The 21,190-nt window shown below is 34.5% G+C and overlaps 1 protein-coding gene across 9 annotated transcripts in view; it reads right to left on the bottom strand.

Annotated features, from left to right (window-relative positions):
- Window positions 1-127: 127 nt before the first annotated feature.
- The window catches only part of sick (sickie), a 165,517-nt gene continuing 144,454 nt past the window's right edge, over window positions 128-21,190 (bottom strand). For all 9 annotated transcript variants that reach the window (XM_053745550.1, XM_053745543.1, XM_053745545.1 and 6 more), the window contains 16 exons: window positions 10,504-10,587; window positions 9,864-9,992; window positions 8,662-8,823; window positions 8,085-8,279; window positions 7,178-7,220; window positions 6,547-6,689; window positions 6,078-6,233; window positions 5,606-5,900; window positions 4,658-5,303; window positions 4,137-4,286; window positions 3,611-3,807; window positions 3,309-3,417; window positions 2,819-3,011; window positions 2,115-2,273; window positions 1,671-1,754; window positions 128-1,493 (listed from right to left, as the gene is read on the bottom strand). In XM_053745550.1, coding sequence (XP_053601525.1) covers window positions 1,371-1,493; window positions 1,671-1,754; window positions 2,115-2,273; window positions 2,819-3,011; window positions 3,309-3,417; window positions 3,611-3,807; window positions 4,137-4,286; window positions 4,658-5,303; window positions 5,606-5,900; window positions 6,078-6,233; window positions 6,547-6,689; window positions 7,178-7,220; window positions 8,085-8,279; window positions 8,662-8,823; window positions 9,864-9,992; window positions 10,504-10,587 — 2,868 coding nt within the window. In that variant the 3' untranslated portion in view covers window positions 128-1,370. The remainder of the gene's footprint in view (window positions 1,494-1,670; window positions 1,755-2,114; window positions 2,274-2,818; window positions 3,012-3,308; window positions 3,418-3,610; window positions 3,808-4,136; window positions 4,287-4,657; window positions 5,304-5,605; window positions 5,901-6,077; window positions 6,234-6,546; window positions 6,690-7,177; window positions 7,221-8,084; window positions 8,280-8,661; window positions 8,824-9,863; window positions 9,993-10,503; window positions 10,588-21,190) is intronic.

Here is a 21,190-nt window from a genome sequence, read left to right as displayed (position 1 = left end):
ATCAATTCACCATAAATCACCAAAAACATGTGATTGAAACTAATAATATCTAATAATCAATTATTATATAATTGTATTTAGGTATATACTTTTATTGAAAGGTGTTGCAAATAAGTAAACAACCATGTTATAATCAAATGTTTATTTCACATTTTCAGTAAAGCATAGATTGTAGATATCACGTTTCTGTTATGCACACAAGTCAATCCATATCAAACATGTAACAAAATGTTACGCATTTTTATACAAAAGTAACTACACTATTTATGGCATAATAGCAGTTAGTGTAATCGCATAGAAAAAAATTATATTAAACATATTTTATTTACATCTAAAATATATTTATTAGGTACATGAGTTTTAATATGAAAATGGTATAAAAATTACACTTTCATATAATATTTTACATACATGTCATAATACAAATGCGGTCCGTAACCTAAGTTTGAAAAAATATAACAATAGTAAAAGCCACAATGCTTCTTATAAACAGTAACAGTCCATTCCGTCTGAATTACTTCATATAAATGGAAATAGTTCGCTCCAGGCACTGGCGTTGTTTATTTTTATTTACGAATACGTGTACAGATTTTTAACGTCCACGTTAAAAACATACAAAATTTGCAACGAAATTGAATAATGAAAGGTTTTTAAACTCTTACCAATAATATTTGATTCTACAAATATCGCAGAGTAAAAACCTTCCTTAAATTGGTGGTGTACATCCCATACATAATATTTTACAAAATTATTACATGAATACAATTCAATTCTAGGATCTATGAAATTGCTATATAATGAATTTTGAGCTATTATTTAGTCAGAAGTTGTATGTCTATGAGATGTACAACACTTTTATTTAATGATTAAATATAAACCAATACGTTATAGTTTTGCAACTAAATAATATAACAGATTCCAAATTATAATAACACTTAGCAAACAAATATAAATAACGAACATTTATGGCAAATATTTGGCTTTGTATATCATTCATTTCACCAAGGAACATGTGAAATTATAATTTTTATATAACCTGACAAAAATGTAGCTAATGAATTATCACGAAATAAAAGTTGATTAAGCAATTGAACAAATACTAACCAAAAGTATAAATAGAGAAAAATATAAAATTCTAGATTGAATGAAAATATACTACTAAATACAAGATTTGGATAAACACACAAATTACATAGGTATTCCTTACATTACCTTCTGAGATATTTTAATTAATCGCTTGACTGGCACGTGGCACCATCTCAATTCATATAATACTCTGCAAGTATTGATTGAAAAACTAGACATGACGCTGATCAAACGGGTTTTGGAATATAATAGAAACCATTTCAAAAGTGTTATTCTTCACCATTTTATAACTCGTTGCCCATAGAACTGTCGTGAGTGAGATTCGAGTCCATACTAGCGTTGTCAGAGTCTTGGCTTTGGTTTCCGCTGTAGTTTGCAGCTTCTTGGAGACGCATCAGCATATTCAGCTATACAGGAAAATATTTGTGATGAGTACAACAATACTTGAAGAATTCTACGTTTCTATGTATTTTATGATTCTGAATTAATTTTTGATACCTATGTAGACTTTCTATTTTTTCTTATTTATTAAATAGGTTAAATAATATGTATTCAATTTGAACACATAGATGCGACTAACTTACCAATGGATCTTGGTTGTTATTGCTGGTAGAATCTTGATTTGATTCTTCAATGTCCAGATCTTCTACCGTTATTGCTCTCAAAGTCTGTAACAAATAAAGTGAGCAGTTATAGGTAGTACCTAAATAACTTTAAAAACGACGATATATATATATATCATAGTTTTTAAAGTTATTTAGATACTTGTGCTGAAATTTTATAAGTAGTCACTACATTTCAGATGCAATAAAATGGAAATTAAGGAAATAGAAATGTAGAGGTATACTAGGATGAATCATATTATTTGGACAGAATTTTGATATGGGTAAAAGCAAACAGGAATCTGATTTAACTAGTTGGAAAGTAGCCAATTGGGAGCTGTCAATTGGCGAACCATAGCGCAGGAGAAGGCTCTTATATCGGAGGTCAACATTGGGATCGTTGGATAAATATGTAGAGAAACGTACGTGAGAGTGGTTGGGTTCCCGCCACGGGTACGTGGACTTGACGTGGTGTAGCGGGTCGAGCGCGGCGTGCCGGCGCCGGCCGTACAGCGCGATGCCCTCGCGCACCGCCTCCGACGCGTACGGCACGATGCTGTAGTTCCAAACGTCCGCGAACCACGCCTGAGAAAATACTTTATTGTTCTAGGTTCTTCATTATGATCTGTAATGCCAGCTCCACACTGTCGCCGAACTCAGCCACTTGCCGACGCGAATGCGTGAACATTCATGTATTTGTATGAGAGCTTTTATTTACTGCAATGAAAAACCAGCAATTTATACCGAAACCGCCAAAGTTTGGCGAATTCGGTATAAATGCATGCAATACAATGTATAATGCTGTTGCGACGACAGTTTGGTAGGGTGTCTGCACAGTGTCTTATGCAATAAGGGGACGCACGGCGTGGATAAAATTTGTGTTCAAAGTAAATGAATAAGGTTAATAATTACTACAGTAGCTTTTTTTCTAAAAGGAATCTTGTTTGAGTATAAAACTTTTTTATATTAGCCTATAATACCCTACTGCTGGACAAAGGCTTCGTCTCTATTTTGCTATTTATCCCTGTCCAGCGCATACTCCTCCGCTTCTTAATTATTGCATTCAGATCGTCGGAACATTACGTTAATAACTTTAATTTATATAGTTTATTTACATGTAACTAATATACCTGACTGGCTTCTAGGTCCATGGGGCAAGCTAGGAACAGTCTCGGCCCCACCGTGACGTCACTGGAGGAATGTGCTTCAAGGAATGAGTTAAGGGTGGACCAGACACCGGGCAGCCACTCCAGCACAGCCGCCAGCACCGGCTCGCGCCTGCCCAGCCTTAGCTCCAGGGAGAACAACTTGCGACGGAGATATCTAGGGATAGGTGAAGTGGTAAATTTCATTCATTTCTAGTCACATGTCGTATGTCATGACTGAGGCTCGAATAGACATCATTTGGCAATCCAAGGAGGTGCTTTTCACATACCTACTAACTTATAATATTTACTATAGATATAATAGAAAGGAAATCTTAATCTAACTTAGTCGGCACCGAAAAAGTCCTTGTACAAAATATAGTAGGTATATATATATATATATATATATATATATATATATATATATATATATATAACGTCTGTGGTGGTCGTAAAGTTAGGAAAAATTTTTTACCTGGCCAAGAAACCTTTGACTGGTTCCATGTGATTTGCAGTGAGCAGCCACCGGAAGTTATGGTGCAATTGCAAATTTGTTGTGTTACACGTAGCCTGGGACATTGTACCTGTGTACAAGTTCATATCTTATTAGAAAATAGATCAATCTTCAAAGATGTTTTACAAGAATGGAAGATTGTGGTGGATTAGTGCCTTGGAGGTGAGATAGTGTTTTCAACTTTTACTTTTAGTCTTCAATCAGTTCAGTAGTTAGCACTTTCGATTTGGCTCATCCCGAGAAATGTTTCGCATCACACTCACCGATAATCACAGGCATATTCCTATTGTCAGGGGGAAGCAGACCCGCAAAAGCATCCCCTAGAGCTGAGGCGTGCTGTAGATTGTCAAGCACTACGACCGAAGGCAAGGCAGCCTCCTCCCCCGCCGCCGCCGCCCCACACTGCTCCGCTATGTTCGCCAGGTAAGCCCGCAGTTCGTTGCACGATTTACGATCCACACTGGAATTTTAATATTGTTGATTGGCTAATACAATGTGCAAAAACTATGGCTATATATAGTTAGGTAACGTTTAGATTGATTGATGTCGTGCAAAAAATATGACTAATATTTCGGTAACTTTAAATCCAACGGATTAATTTTTAAAAGTTAATTATTCTAATCAATCAGTAATCATTAATATTGCCGTTATTTGTGTTCGAAATAATAATCTAATAGGTTAACTAAGAGTTTTAATTTTTTGCGCTACGTTCCATGATCTGGAGTGATTGTATTATAAGTCGGAAACACACCTACACAGCCTATTAATCGACATACAATAAAAACTCACTTGAACGTAGCGACGGCCTCAGCAGGCACGCCTCGCCGCTGCGTTTTCTGCACGTAGAACTCCGCGAGCTTGGCCGCGAGATACGACTTGCCGGTGCCGCTCGGTCCGCATAGAATCACCCGACGGTGCTCCGATAGCAGAGATACATATCTGGTTTGAAAATTTGAAATTCGAAATTTGAATTTTTGTTCTCTATTATTGAATTGGTAAAAGTATTGGCCTTTTGGGATACTTCGCTATAAATTATTGCATGATATTTTTATTTCAAGTAGGTACCGCAAATTTGTCATATAATTAATATAGCTTTTATGATTTAAATTGCCCTCTTCCACCCTATAAATGAAAAGGGCTGGATGATAAATAAAATATAGTTTCTATTGGCATTTCTTTTCATCTATGGTCGTTCTGAAATGCTAGTAGTAGTTATGTAGCTTTTTGAGAATTACTATAAGTACCTATATTAATTTAAAATTTGATGTGAAAAAGTGCCTGTGGTATTTTTTGCTTTAAATTTAACTCACCTATATACAATATTTTTTGGTATAAGGCTATCAAATGCCAAGCTGCCGACTCCTTGCAAGCAGATGTACAGGGTGTTCACAGTTCCTATGATGTATCCGCACGGGAGCAGCTCCGGGAATCCGATCTCCGGCCCTCGCGTCGCTTCGCCCAAGTGATACGACGTTATCGAGTCCGTATTCAATCCCAGATTCGTTCCCGGGTCTATCCTAGATAAATAATCCTTAAATGTTTTCCTAACTATATAATCTAAGTTCTGCCAAGTAGTTTTGCCAGATATATATGTGAACGCTATAGTGAATTCATTGGCATTTATTGTCGAGTCACTATTATACACATTTTTATATGAACTACTGTGCGTAGATTTATTGCTTTTAAGGCTATTCGTGTTAGACTTATTTATCTGTGGGAAGTCCTGGCTTTCGGTCTCTGGACTGTGGTTTTGCGATATTCGAGGTGAGTCGAAGCTTGGTTGTTTCTCGAAATGATTATATGCGCTTGCTTGCTTCGCAAAAAATCTGACTTCAGATTCTGTTAGCGTGTCTTGGACCTCTTCGAAATATCTTTGGAATGTCTCTGGTTGGCCCAAGTATACTGCTATGGCTATTTTCTTGCCGTCTGTCGTGTCCCCTTGACTGTCGGCAACACCTAAAATTAAATTACCATGTCAGTAACTACTAGTAGTAGTACTAGATGTTGATAGAAAACACATTTCTTCTTACGACAAGAGACAAGATTTTGCGATAAGAAAGAAACTGTCTGTCCGTTTTGCTATCTTTACAAGAATCAAGAAAATTTATAAAATGTTTATCTCAGATTCGATCAAGTACCCACTACTGACGCAAAAATCACGCACCAGATAACAGAACCTATTTTTATCACAGATAAAATGAATAGGAACACTCGACCTTATAGAATAACATGCAATATAGTTAATAAATATTACAGACCAATATCGGAATAGCTCTCCCCGATCGCCAGTTCTCTCGTCTTAGGTGGTGGTAACACAGTATTGATGTCATAATCCCCACTCAGCCTTTCAGTGGCACTCAGCCCATTAGTAAATATGGCACTGGACCCGTTCAAGGCGAGAAGTTCCCCCTTCTCGTTCAGTTCACACACAGCTTTGTTGCCGTATATAGGCTCCATGGTGGTTGGTGAACCTTTCTTGAAGTCCATTGTGGGTGTTGACGTTATGCAGTTGAAATCAAGGTCTATGGGTTGAGAGTGAATATCTATTGTGGTCTGGAAAAAATAATTTTATTTAAAATTATATATATTTAAGAAAATTGCTTTCCCTATGGAAAAAGCAAATTAGCCATATGTCGACTGAAACATGTTTCGAAATTTCACGTAAAAATATTGGGCCGAAAATAACTGTGCATCAACATGAGGAAGTTATAGAGATAGATATACCATTACCTGGTGCATGGTAGCTTGGTCTGCAAGACTGAACCTTCTCGGGTCCTCCACTGCGGACCCGCCAGTTCCCAAAGAACTCTGACTTCCAGCTAACGACCTAGATGTTACTAGACGTTGTAGACGCTCGTTATTCTGTTTCAGATTTAGCATCTCATTCTGCAAACAAAATTGTCTTGAAAATACATTTTGCTTTGATTTTAGTTTTGTAAATGCATAATCATCAATAATAGTTTAACAGTAAAGCTCTAGAAATAGAGCCAACATTGTATAGTGAAATATTACGACCTTAGGATAACTTTATGTTTTAATTGTTCTACTCAATGATATTCGACACTAAAAATTTAAGTACCCATTCATGTTTTAACTATAAATTATTTACTTAATTTGCCATTTACCTACTGTTTTACCAACACCTTTACAAGTTTATTATGTTCGCACTTAAATTTATAATAAGTATTTTGTAACTTACCCTCATTTTTATGACTGTGTCTTTCAAGCTTTCCAGTTGATGCGCGGAGCTTAGTGCTTCTAACCTTATATCTGTTAACACTAGGTCTTTTTCTCTCAACTGTCTCTTGAGTTCATCTACTAGACCCGAGTCATCTGGTTTATCTATAACAAAACCATAATGTTTTAAATCAGAGATTACTAGTCAAATTGATCATAGCTATTGTTACATAAATATTTAGGTACTTAAAGAAAGACAAACTTAATCTACAATACACTCCCGTTAGTATTTATCGGATTTCCACATATTGATATTACACATATTTATGATTTTAGCCGTATTTGAAAAATATGTCCTAAGTCTAAACTAACTGTATTATTCAAATATGTCTGGCAGTATGATAAATATATAAATGATAAATATTTAATTATATTCCTAATCAAAATACAACCTATTAATAATATTGTGCGACAGCTAACTTTTATGCAACAAGTACTTATAGATATTTAAGGGCTAACTGTATATTATAACAAAGAGGCGACCTGTCAAAGTTCAACCAGTACCTTCACTAGGTCACCCTAATTCCGTTAAAAGTATTAGCAGACTGCCCGGAGCGTTGTTTGTTCAAGTAATAAATCATGTAGGTACTCACCTTTCGTCTCCTCGGGTTTCGCCGCGGGTACCGCTGTCTTGTCCTAAAACAAAGATATTATTTTAAAATATACAACTAAAGGAAAAACACTCATGTAACAACATTTTATACGTGTGTTATCTAGTTGATTACTCAATTGATCTTATAATAGAGAAAGCATATTTTAGTGTATAATAAAATAATCAGTTACATATAAATTACGCTGGTTTGTTTCTAACAATCACACAATTATGCCGTACTAGTAGTAATCAATCAATTTTACGCTTAACATAATTCTCTACTGTAGTTAGGTGCCATTGATAAATCATTTCATTAAACAGTAAAGGAGTATCTAAGCATTGAAATTTATGCTTCATGAAATACTCATTCAATTTTACTATCTACTTCTGTTGTAATTTTCTATTAATATTCATCTGATAGGTATGATTTACAACTGCCAATAAATAATTGACAGAATCGTACATTAACTCTTTATGTAATGTTAGGCAGAATATAAAGAAACCAACGGAACAGTCCGCTTCGTCATTGTAATAAAATCGTGAGTTTTTAATTAAGACCATCGTGCTATGACCACAAGCGAGGTCTCGCCTCTATCGTTGTTGAGTAGGTGCCAAATAGGTACTAAACGACTGGACAGTTTTCGAATCTATCTCGTTCTCGCAAAATGGAAAGTAGAAATTGTAGTTGTAAATACGCGGGAATGTTTTGTTGACATCAATCATCTAAATCCCTTTTTATCCCTTTAGGGTTCGAATTTCTGAAAATCCTTTCTTAAGGAGAACACGCATATAGGTATTCCGTTAGGAAACTACATACCAAATTTAAACTTTCTACGCTTAGTAGTTTCGTTTAAAGTGAGTCATCTTCAAAATAAATTTATACCTAAATAGGTCAAACCTTACTTTACCTTATTGTCAACGAGAATTTCATGTGAATGTTCCAAACTATTTTCGTTGCTGCCTTCTCGGATAGTGTGAGGGTCATCGTAGTGGTGGGACCCGGACGAGCTGTCTTGTGACGACAGCTGCCCGAGGGACGAATGCTTCGCCGTCTTCGAGATCTTAGCGTTTCGTGAGAACGCCTTCGTGAACGATGATCGTAGCTGTCGGAAACCGCTGAATTACAAACTCGTAATAAACTTGTCGTTTTAATTATATGTAAGTAGAAAATGCAATAAGGTCAACTTTCCTTGTTGTAAACTACGCATCAGTTATGGTAAATAACAAATATCTCCGTTTTAATGTGTTTATAAGTACCAGCGACCTATTAATCACAATGACATGGATATGGGTACTAAATCTCAACAACATAGCTACTTAATATTTTAATCCACTACTAATATACCATCTATTAATATTTAAATATGTAGATGTTAGTATATTTAGTTAATATTTCTAGGCATTATTGATTCAAAATATTTAACTTTATGGCATAATGCATTCAAATGCATAAGTGGCAGGAAATGTCTAGTTAATTTAACGTACCCATCCCTTTTTCTTATGCTTCTTGTCATGAGGCATGGAAGACCCGCTGCTAAGACTATTGATACTGGACACGCTGTCAGTAGAGAGGTGTCTGGTGATGGCGCCGTTCCCAGTCTGAGCTGTGCGTTGAGGGGAAGATTGTGTTTGGGGATGCGGTTCTTGCTGTGAGAGAAGATATTAGTAGTAATTAACGTTTAAAAAATCTACTTAAAAGTTAAACCGTTAAAAGTTAATTAAAATGTGTAGAACATTATCAATTTGAACGTACAAAACTGAACTATATTCCATTTCTTCTGAACTCACGATAACTCTGATATTTTTAATTTGATAAAGTTTTCTAGTAGTCAGCCATTGAACCATATTAATAATACGTATAAAACAGCAAGTATGTCACATCAACCAGTTTCCAATACCAAATGGGGTCGAATTCATTTGATGGTCAATTTAATGTCATTGGAGCAGTTTATTACCGTCCATTGCTGTATAATATAATGGCGCCATACAAAACGCATTTAATGTCTCACAAGTATTGCACATAAACTATAAAATCGATTGTATAAAACGCAGATTTTTTTTGGAAAATTAATTTACAAATAAATCAAAATAGCTAGATGGTCTTCAATTTATTCTTCAAGGTATATGAGAAATCTATAGTTTTCTAATGGCATTCGTTATCAGACATATTTTATCGTACTTACGTACATGAAAAAAAGACTTCCTTCTTTCCTTTACATATTGTAAAAATGTAGGACAGATACTGAGTACTAAACGCTTAATAGGTAAGATGTGTCATTATTACTCAAAAACATTTAATGCATGGCATGGTCCCATTACGTCGAGGCCCCGGGCTGATGCACTATGATTGATGGCTCATCCAACATGACATCAGTTTCATCAAAAGGTTTAAATTGTTTTCTAATAAGTAGTAACTGCAAATATTTACACATTTTGAAAAAAAAAGTATAATTTTTGGAACTCTAAAACGTACTTCTGATTCGAAAATATAATAAAAATTATACTATAGTAAAATTCTAGCCTACTTGACAATAGCCAACTATAATAACTAATGATAAATAAGACCTAGGAATTTATTATATAACAAATCGAATAACAATAAACTTCACGTAGTTGCGAAGATCCATGTAAGTATTTAAGATTGTTTCGTCATAATAGCTGATAGAAAGTGTGTTGTTTATCTTTACCTGTGCAGTCATATTGACGCCATCTGCTCGGATGCCCATAGACTGCATGTGTGCAGTTGTTAAACCCGCCTGGATAGACTGCTTCCGAAGTAGTTCTATCGTTTGTCGCAGCTCCGTCACCTCCGAATCCTATTGATTAAAACATTCTATATTAAATGTATGAATTTTTCGATGAATTAGCTAAAAAGTTTATTTCTTTAATTTCCTCAAGAAATCTGGCATAATTTATTCCGACATGATATAGTTACTGTTATTTGAGTAGGTTGGCATAATCAAATTCGAACGTCTTGCCCATTATCTGGCCACCCTATAGTCGCAGTCTGGTATAGTTTATTAGTCGTAATAAATTGCCATGTACTAACATTAATGTCCACTGCCGTTATCTACATCTGCATACAGTGCTCTGAATAACTCAATTGCTCGATGAACCATCATAGAACACTGAGCATATCTTACACTATGACATAATCGCTTCGAGAAATAAATCAAATTTGTTTATCACTCAACTTTTCTCAGGGCGATTGCAATTACGATAAATTAAAAAAATATCTCTAAATCGTAAGTGTTTTACATAAATTTTAAGTGCTCGAGATAAAAAAGAGGTTTTAGCTGTGGTAGGGTAATAAAACTGGTTTATTACCTTTCTCTCGGCTGTGGCTGTGAGCTGCTGCAGTCTCTGGGTCATATTCGAGAGACTCTGCTCGAATGCCGATACCACGTGCGCCTGTAACAATGAAAATATGTTTCTAAGTCTAATAAATTGAATTTTTTTTGTTCCATGACATAAATTGCACGTTAAACCGCATTTAATTTAAATTGCATTTAGTATGGTAGTCCAAATGTTTATTCTGTTTTAACTAAATATATTTTTATTACGTGTACATATTGAAAAATTCGGATGGAATTTCAAAATGTATCACCGCCATAATTTTTTAATAAGTAAGTGTAAGCAAACAACGTTATCACTTAACGTATTTACTTACTACTGTATAAATTTTATGTCGTGAAAGCAAATATAATTTAGCCCATAATCTAGACATTTCTACACACGAGAGAAAATTCATATTACTATCAAATCAAAGTATATATATCTTTGAAATCACTACATAAACAAATACGATGTTTAATATTTTACAAGTTTCTGGGAAATTCATACATAAGTTCATTTAACTTCTTAACACAGTAAATGAAGTGAAAACAATTGAACTTAAGGAATAAATTACCGTGTAAATAGCTGTATATCGATTCAAATTACGGCAAACAGTGACTAACGAGGTTTCTACCTAAGTTACTGTAATGAGAGACGACCACAAACGACACAGATCTTAAGACTGGTCGTTACATGGTGTGATTATTATGTATCCAGTCCATCCCTGGCTCAACAAATCTGACTGGTTATATCTTTATGGCTACTCCTACACAATGTTATGGGCCCTATGAAATTAGATCAAATTGACGATGTATTGAATACCATGATGTGTCATTTTGTGAAATCTAGCAATCAATTACTAAACTATACATAAAATATATAACAATATGATATTTTAAAAAGTCGAGCGTTAAAATGAAACTATCAAGACATGTATGTTTTGCAACATGATTCCAGACTTATATATTTGTAGACTTGGATGTTTCGAGTCATGGATATTATAAGAATTTAATCGTTTTGCAACCATATGTTATTTTGCAACTATATGTAGTAATAGATTTAAAATAAGGAATTGACTGGAAAGTTTTTGATTTACCCGAATGGGTTATCGTTCGTAATATGCACATTGAACCCAATGGACGTTAGCGTGCATAAATGTAAGTGAGTCATCGTTATAAATTACTTTATAGTTCGGTAATAGTGTCCGTGGGCGCTGGCCAGGACCCTTTGTTGTTACAGGCAGCACTCAGCAAAATTAACCGAGGGTGTCGACCCGATCCTCTAACACAAATGTTTATATATCACACCTAAAATATAGTAAACTATGGAGCAACTTCTGTCTTGCCCGATGTGACCCTGCACTGGTGATGATTTAATGTTGGCCATCGACAAAGCTAGGGCCGTGGCACAATACTTGTCCAGGAAAACTAACTAATTTAACTAATTTTCATAGCATTGAAGAGAAAAAAAGCGAGACTAAACAAGAAGGTGTTAATGTAGAATTTTTAAATATTTCTAAAAATATAAGGACCAATACTGAGCTGTCACATAAATACGTCACCTACACGACTACGTTACTCTACGTCTGATGTAATATTATTATGTTTTTATTCTTAGAGTCAGCAGAGAGCGGCGTTTTTATGGCCGTAATACTCGTATGAATGCAATTTATTTATAAACGCATAAATATGTATCGTATAATATATCCTTTAATGGGACAATTCACCTGCCGCTGAGCATGCTACTCGTACCTAGCCAATTACGGTATTCGTAAGCTATTGATAGATCTTCTTGAGACACCTTTTGCGCGTGCCATCGTAAGATAAAATCATTTGATTGTAATTTTTATGGTTGCGTATAGTTACTGCTAATTAAGTAAATTCCAAGAATAAGTATTTTGAAATCATTGTTTTGACCGTCTCTGCCTCCTCATACACTATATTATACTAGTATTGACATACTTAAATCGTAGGTATGAAGTGCAAGTAAGTTATGGATGGTAAATTAAAATTATCAAATTTCTTCGAAATTCAACTTGTAATTGTTACGTTATGATTTTATCTGTCCAATGCTGCTGCTCTTTGGATGTTATCGCATGCTTATCTGACAGCAAGTTTTAAATCTACAAAAATTGCCAATGAATCATACATTTTGCGTTATACAAACCTACAGAGTATGCAAGTTAATAAATCATAAGCAACAGCTACACTCTGTACTTTCACGTTACGGAACCCTAACATTTTGAACGAGACAGGTGGGGAGTAATTATTTGTCTACAGCTGCGGAAACAGCCGCTGTTAATTTAATAACATGAATAAAATAGTAACTAGGCCTCTGGAAATACTGCCATAAGACCTACACATAAGGACTAATACTACAGTTTATCTCTGAATATCGTGAATTTCAATAATAAAAAAGATATAACATTATTCATAACTAAATTAAGATGATAAAATTAAATGAGAATGTGGATTTTTTTGCAACTGTCATAATTGTGCACATTTGTCCTGCACCTTTACTCGGCTAATTGCTTTAACTTTGTAAAAAAATTAAATGCTTCGCGTGATTGAAATTGTGCGTGTTAATTTCGGATGAGCAGAGTTTCTTAGCTGAATAGTTGTTACAGAAAATTATTGATACATAATAGTATGTAACCTCAGATCAATAGTACGTAAAATATTTGACGCAAAATGAGCTTCCGAATTTTCAATACTTAATTATTTAATGCAATATGTTTAATCAAACGAAACTATGTTGATTCTGATACATTCGTGCTTTGAATAAGGGGCTTGGCACGTACCTTGTTTTTTAAGGAAAGACAGTTTTGAAAGTATTTATAGTATTGAATCATGAAACTGTTTATGGAGTTTTTAAAATATTTATATATTATCTTGGCCTCAACACAGTTAGGGACAAAGACGTGAATCTATAACTTTACTAATACTAATAGTTACTAACGTTTTAATCATCGTAATTTGGGCAAAAACGTGACATGGGTCGGTAACTGCATCGAGTGGGTGTTATTTTTATGACTTAATTCAATGATCCTCATATGAAGCCCACTCTGCAGCCCACAGCAACAATATTCTCTTGATACGATATTCTCAACAAGAGAGATTATTTGTTCAAGTGCACTCTTCCTTATTCGGCCGTGCCATATCTGTAACCCAGACTACGGCCAATTTATGTTGACAGTTTAGTGAAATACGGACAATATTCTAATAAAAGCGAGGTTTCCCTTTATTTTCCAATGTTAGTAGACATTATTAGCCACTTTCACGATTCCTATTATATGTTATGATGCTGTTTAATGAACATAAAATGTCTACTCTCACATTGGTAGATAAATCGATGCAAGAAGTGCATATCATGTTTCAAAGTTAATTTATAAATTTGTTTTTCCAAAATAATCCAAAAATGTTATTGAAATTAATTTTATAATACTTTATTCAACTCTGAATGAAATTCATTTGGCAGTTCAACCTTTAGAAATGATGCGGATGCGGCTTCTTTAGGAAAGTGTGCCGTCGAGGTAGCCAGGGCCACAACCACGATAGTTATCTCCCGTTCGATACCGTACGAAGGCCACAGACAGCCCTAATGAGAACCACAATCGACAGTTTTCTCACAGCTTCCCCGAGATCGTGACGATAATATCTTGAGGAATTTCAATTTATCTTCAGCAATTTCCCAACATCTGCGGAGGAATCGCGAGACAAAGCGACGCTAATTAGTATACGTTTTACTTCCAACAATAGCATTTCTAGTCGTCAATTTACGTCGTCTACCACACCCGAGGAATTATGTCGGTTAGTTACTTATTAAGTCAATTATTACTACATCCATACTGACGTCATAAATGAGAAAGCGTGTTTATGTTTCTGTATTTGTTTATAGTTAAACTTTCATAACGTACTAACAATGGGAACTTAATAATAAATATTTATGTATTTCTTATTGAACAAATATCAAAGCGGAATTAGAAAGATTGGAGCATTTATATGCGCTCTATAGCCTTATCAGATGGTGATATAGAGTTCAGAGGTGTCCCTTGTGGTTATGACCGAGGTCTTCGCCCACGATGGTTGGGACAGTTTAAGTTACTGTGGTCCAAATACGATCAGCCAACAATGCATCTGTCAAGATATATAATTGCAAAACACCGCTAGAAACAAGAACGGTGGAAGCTAGCATTCGATTTATGTCATAGTACACCAGTATACTGCGGTTTGTGGGTTCTACAGCTGAATAAATAACGGTAGTTTAATAGAAATACGTAAGTCTCGAAATCGCTTTATTACATGATCCTATTATATTTAAATATATTTTTTCTAATAAAACCTTTAAATCAACATACATAGATAGTGGACTTTTTTAGCGTGGGAAATAATATTTCGAAGTGAAATTAATGGGACATGTGCTTCGATTAAGTCAGCACCTGACTGGTCGTCATGAATAGGTAGCTAATGTTCTCGTTCTCAGGTAAAGTTTTTTTTGTCAAAACGCTAGTCCTTACCAAAAAAACTAGAAGGATAGAGACACCATAATAAAAATTACAAAATGATTGGAACCTAATTCTTATACACCTGTTATCAGGATTTAAAACATCGCAGTTTATTTATCAACTTTTATATATTTTTTAAATAGCTCAGTAACAAACTGCGTCATTGGAATTTACTGAATATGCTACGAATACATACGTAACGTAACAAAATATTTTTGATGATCCAACGCGAAGTAAAACTGGCGTCCCACCCTTATAAAAACTGTGAGGTGAACACGCTATGTCATTCATGTATATTCTCCCCCAGATATTTCGATTTGATACTAGTTTCATTGCAATCTATTACACCATTATGTTGAGCCACGAGGGAAAACCACACCTAAAATGAAAATTAACATGGACAAGCATAGAAAGTGATTCACACGAACAGGTCTAAGCCCTCGTAACTAACTACACTATAAACGTTCTTACAACGCTGCTGTATACCATCGATTGTGCTTTGTTTTTATTGCTTGGCGATTAAAATTATTGAGTATCATTGCAGTCATTGCCGATAAAATCTCATATGAGAAAATGACGAGGCTGTAATTATTCCATTAGATTTTTCCATCGTGTTCCTTAATTAAAGATTCTGATATTGATTAGAATTAACTTTGCTGATAACTATGAATATGTAACAGACATCTTAGACTTACCTCTTCTAAAATTGGGCAGCTTTTGTAGCGAGATTTTCTGATAGCCAATTCCCACCAAGGAATTGGAGGCTTCGGCCTCAGTATGGTCTGACAGCCAATTTTTGGATCTTGAGACTCGTACAAAGTTCCCAGCGTTCTTGACGATGACCGAGATGATATCTGTTCCTCTTCATCTGCAGGTATTCCAGTGACACATTCGCAGCATTTGTGGGGTTTTTTCATTAGATTCTGTGGTCTGTAGTCAGCACTAAAAGAATGCCTGTAGTTAAGTCGTTTTGAGAATCCATTTGTTTCGCTCACTGATCTTTTAAATCCGTTTCTACTATTTTGTAAAGGCATTCTGGGTATTTGTTGCGCTTCACTAATAATAGTTTCGTCAGTTAAACTTACATCTCCATTTATAGGAGTATTGGGCTCTGAATGATATCCCATCTTATTTCTTTGCAAACTTCCATAAAAAAGGTTTTCTTTAGAATTATGCTGTTTCAAATCTATAAATTTAGGTCTTCTTAAATTTAATGTTGCAAACTTTTGCGGAGATCGGTGAAATTTGGATTTGTTTGGTAAATCTTTGAGCACGTCTTCCGTGTCCGTGGATGGTATGGTGGAATTGTCACTGTAGCTTGATATAGGCCTATCATTATCGGTAAGGTACGAGGACGATTCCGAGCAATTATCTCGGTCGCTATGGCTCCTTCTACAGTCGCCGGACGAGCCGGTAGCGTCCGTGCGGACGGAATGCTGCTCCGCACCATCCTGCCCTACGTGGTACTCTGATTGACGGTCTCCGTTAATCAAGTTGCCGCCGACATCATTTCTTTCAACCTTGCTATGTTCTTTCAAGTCTAGGCTCCTTAAACGCCTTCGCGGCTTTGTATCTATAGAATCATAATGAACTTCATGCCTTCCGTTATGTTTCACTGGAGAATTGCTCTGCGTTGGGCTGACTCTGTCGTATATGGGTTCTGTGAAACTGAGACGCGAAGGATGGTCTTTACTATTTGAAGTGTCGCTTACATATTGCACATCAAATGTTTTGAGGAAATTATTTTTGGGAGTTCTATTTAAAGTAAAATATTCTGAATGCCTTTGAGGTAGATTAGGTATAGGATTTGGTTCAACTAAGTTCCTTATCTTGATGCGACTTCTAGGTGCCCGGATCGTTGCGAAGCCATCATGTATTGGCGAACCGTGATAGTTCGAAGAAGTAGTCACGGCCATCACTGGTTTCTTCACATACACATCACGTCAAACATATTCTTTCCATACATAACCAACTTGAATATAAAATTGATGATAACGTACAATTTTCTTCAGGCATATTTTGCCGATAGCTACGAAAGCGTGAAGTTTATAAAGTGCAAGTTTGAACTTTAAAGCTATTGAGCGAAACACTATACATTAAACAATCGTCAATAATAATACGTTTATGTAAATTTTCATAATACTTAATATTTTTTTATAGGTATATGAAATCTAACACGATTTAAACAGATGTTATTTTAGAGCATTATTAGTATTATTTTACGACATAGGGTCTTCGATCGGATGTTACAAGCTTTTATGTACCTACTTGACCCTTTTTAACCAAGAAACTCATTGTAAGATATTTATTTCAGTTCATATCCAATTGAAACGCAATTTAAAATGGGTTTACCAGACACGCCACTCGACAACCTACAAAATATTTTTAGGTCAAGTACTTGAAGAACTTTTTAACTTTTTAGTGTGTACTTTATAATTCAAAACTAAAATAAGTATCCATGGCATGGAAGCATTTGACTACTATTCATATAAATTTAATTTAAATAAAGTCAAATATATGTACGTAGAACATCTACTAAATGTATTTCCGAAGCGTGTTTAAATCTGAGAGCGTCGATATAAAGTGATACTTCCTACAAGAGTTGGCTAAGTAATTAATTTTGTAATAATTTAAATATTCTGCTTAGAGCGACGTGTGTACTCAATTGATACTGAAATCGCTTTTACCTGTCAGCTAAAAGAAGCCATATAAGAGTGAACTTTCTAATTCAGGAACACCGACCACAGGCCGGATGACTTTGCAGAATTGTGCCTAATTATTTTTTATCTTTGTCTCTATTTATGGATGTAATGAGCGGGAGTGCAGCATCCGGCGTCGGTTGGATTGAGACAGGCAATCAATGGTATGGTCTACAGGTTTATCTTGACTGCACTTGTAATAATGTCGTGGGGATCATTTTTTTTACAGTAATATTTAGGTTACGTTTTTAAAAAGAGTTATGGTTGAATGAACAATTCTGATGTTTAGAACTTTGTAAAAAATTATAAATGCACCAAAATACGTGTCAATTTTATTTTGAAAAAAGTTAAAGTTTATGAGAACATTTAATTTTAATAACAGTGTTGTATGAAATTTTGTCTCTTTCTCACGCACAATACAAACTTATTTCAATGAAATCGATCTTACGGTCAATATTTTTTGCCCTGAAATTTCCACGGGATATACGCCGCAATAGGCAATATGTACTTATGTAAGTACTACAGTATAAAGTAGCAGGAAAACGGCATTGACCGCTTGGTCGGACTTGCAGTCCGCGCGTGCGCCGGTACAAATATGACTCATTTCACTTGCAGTAGCTTCGTGGTGTTTATTTACGTCGAAAGCTTGGATCTTAACACGAAAGGAAACGTTTAAGGGTTAACTAATATAAATTTTATGTATGCCACTTATCCAATTCCTTACTTCAATTCTTAGAAACAGTAAAACATTCAAATATTGATCGTGAAGTGAACACTATTTTTAAAAGTTACTTATAAGTTATGTCGTATGTTACGATAGGTAGGTACTTGCTATGCGAAATGTCTATCAATTTAGTACGTCTATGTTTACATTACATTTTAAAATTGTTAGACATAAAGTAATTGTTAAACCTTACTAGTTTCACGTACAAATGCAAGATATCAAGTCGAAGTACATACTTTATTTGCAATTATAAAATTAACTGCATTATATGAATAGAATACGAAATTAAATTGCAATCATCCCTGTGGATGTTGCAGTCCCAGTTTGCTCATATTATGAATTGTGAACAAGCAACATTTTTTTAAATATCAAAATGTTTGAAAAAATATCTCTAGGGTTTCATGTTGGGAACGTTTCTGCAATTTTCGTTTCTGTACTTACATACTTCCAATAAAGTACTTATATAACATTTATAAATCAACGGTCTTGTTTATTAAAATCGAACAATGGTAGGTCATATGGCGATACGGGTTAAACCATAAATTATAAGGGCGATCGCGGGCGCCTAACTACCGATCTCAGACGAAGGGAGAGGCACAGACCCTTCTTTATATCGAAAGACGTAGTGGTTCTCAATCTTTACCTCTTATATTGTGGACAAAAATATATAGGTCATTTTAAGTATTTTAAATGATTGGATTTTTGTTTGCATTCCATAAATTTAATAGATTTACAGAAAATAAATTATCTGAATTCTACTGTTTAAAAGGAGTTGTAGGAAGGTCGGGCATATAAGTTGTATTAGGTCAAGGTAAATCTTATTAAGTTAATATAAATTTATTTATTTTGTTACATTGTGATAGCAAACAAGTAATATTGTTGTGTAAACAGTTTATATATTATACTAGTTTGAGCACCACTGTCTTTTGCAACAAGAGTAAGATGAGTAGAATGTTTGTATACCTCTCTCTTTCCCTCTAATGCACCGTATGCACAGTTCGTATCAACGACCTGCATTGCTCTGCCTACCGAGGCCGTGTGGCTCAGAACAATATTTTGATTTCACGGTCATTTCGTAACACTTCAAACTCTACAATAAAAATAATTACATATTCCGATATAGTTACAGTTCAATAGTCTTGAATACGAAACGAAATAATCGGAAGCAAGTTATTATTTCATTTATTCAAATGTTATAGCGACGAAATTTATTTTTACCGATGGTCATACCTGCAGCTAATTCTAACTTTTAGATATGTAATTCAGCTTCATTACACATTTTTTAGAAAGGCATTAGATAAATCATTTAATTAGTGTTATATTCGTAGTGTGTGTAAGTAAAAATTCAAATGGAATATACGAGTACACCCTTTCATATTCAAGTATCAACATGCGATAAAATATATTTGATAACGTCGATGGATTACCGTACAGAAAGACACGTGTTGCAACACGGCCCTAACGGTTCCTATGATGTCTTGATCATGTGGGAACTTGCTGGGAACAAAACCAACATTCACCATAGTAATTGTTTTGTGTCATTGATGATAAGCTGTATGTTTAAAAGTCAATTTATGGCTTTTATGACAAATAATGTAAATATTACAAATTTAGACTTATCATAAACGCTTGAAAAATGGGCAGGAGAAAGTTCTGTTCAATAGTGAAATGTGCAACTCGTTTCTGTAAAATTAATGTGTAGGGATTTTTTTACGAGAATATTGCTTTGTATGAATAGAATATTGATATTAATTCTGAAAATTTTAGCAGCAGAATTTATGCGCGTTTTTGTATCTGTTTATTTATTTAGATTTATTCAAACTTTACTAAATTGGTAAAATGTTATGTGTGTCTACTACTAGCAGTTACGTTATATCGATAATAGTAATATAAATTACCGCACTATACAAGTTCCAGCACTCTCATCAAAGGGCTCAAAGGCACAATCAAGACAAGATCTCAATGTATATTTAAAATTGTCTTATTAAAATATGTACATGCCATGGATTCATGATATGAACAATTTAGTTATTAGCTCATTATAATATAATAAATAGGTTAAAATACAGTCAGAGTTATGTAATACCAGCTTTGTTGTACTCCCTCCGGGGGCAGAGAGCACCGTCGCTATGCAATGAGGCAAGATACTCAATTACTTAGAGTAATTTGAGCCAATTTACTAACCCATACTATATTTAACATCGTAATGTTAGAATTACGTGAGATCGCGTATCTCACAGACTCAATGACAATGGGTATATTTTATGGCAAACGATAAATGAAAATAATTTTCTACTTTTATAGAATTTTACTATTTAAATATAAATTATGTAATAGATTAATTATACGTTAGCAATTTTGAAATTCATTTACTATTACTTAAGCTTCAAATTGATGTAGAATAATCTAAGCAATTACTGAAATTTGATAAATACTTAGACTTTTCAAAGTGCAGACGGTACATATTTAATGATCTTATCTTTCGTTATCTAAGGTCATATGTACATCACGTCGAACTAAGTCAAAGTTTATCCCAACTTATGTTTGGATATGTCAGCAGCAACTGCGTAAACGCAGCATTCGTTCATTTCATTCATTTATCGATAGAACGAGTACGTTACTTACTGTATTAGTTATTATAATAATGTTCAATTTATTAAAGATATTATTAATGTTAGCTAAAGCAATAAATCTATCTAAATGTTTCCTTTTATCAGAGTATCCTGATGCTTGATTGGAAAAAATCTTACA

This window comes from Plodia interpunctella, chromosome 5 (genome assembly GCF_027563975.2).
Source record: "Plodia interpunctella isolate USDA-ARS_2022_Savannah chromosome 5, ilPloInte3.2, whole genome shotgun sequence".
Classification (NCBI taxonomy): Eukaryota; Metazoa; Arthropoda; class Insecta; order Lepidoptera; family Pyralidae; genus Plodia; species Plodia interpunctella.
Note: the sequence above shows the minus strand (reverse complement) of the source record. Positions and strands in the feature narration are given on the sequence as shown.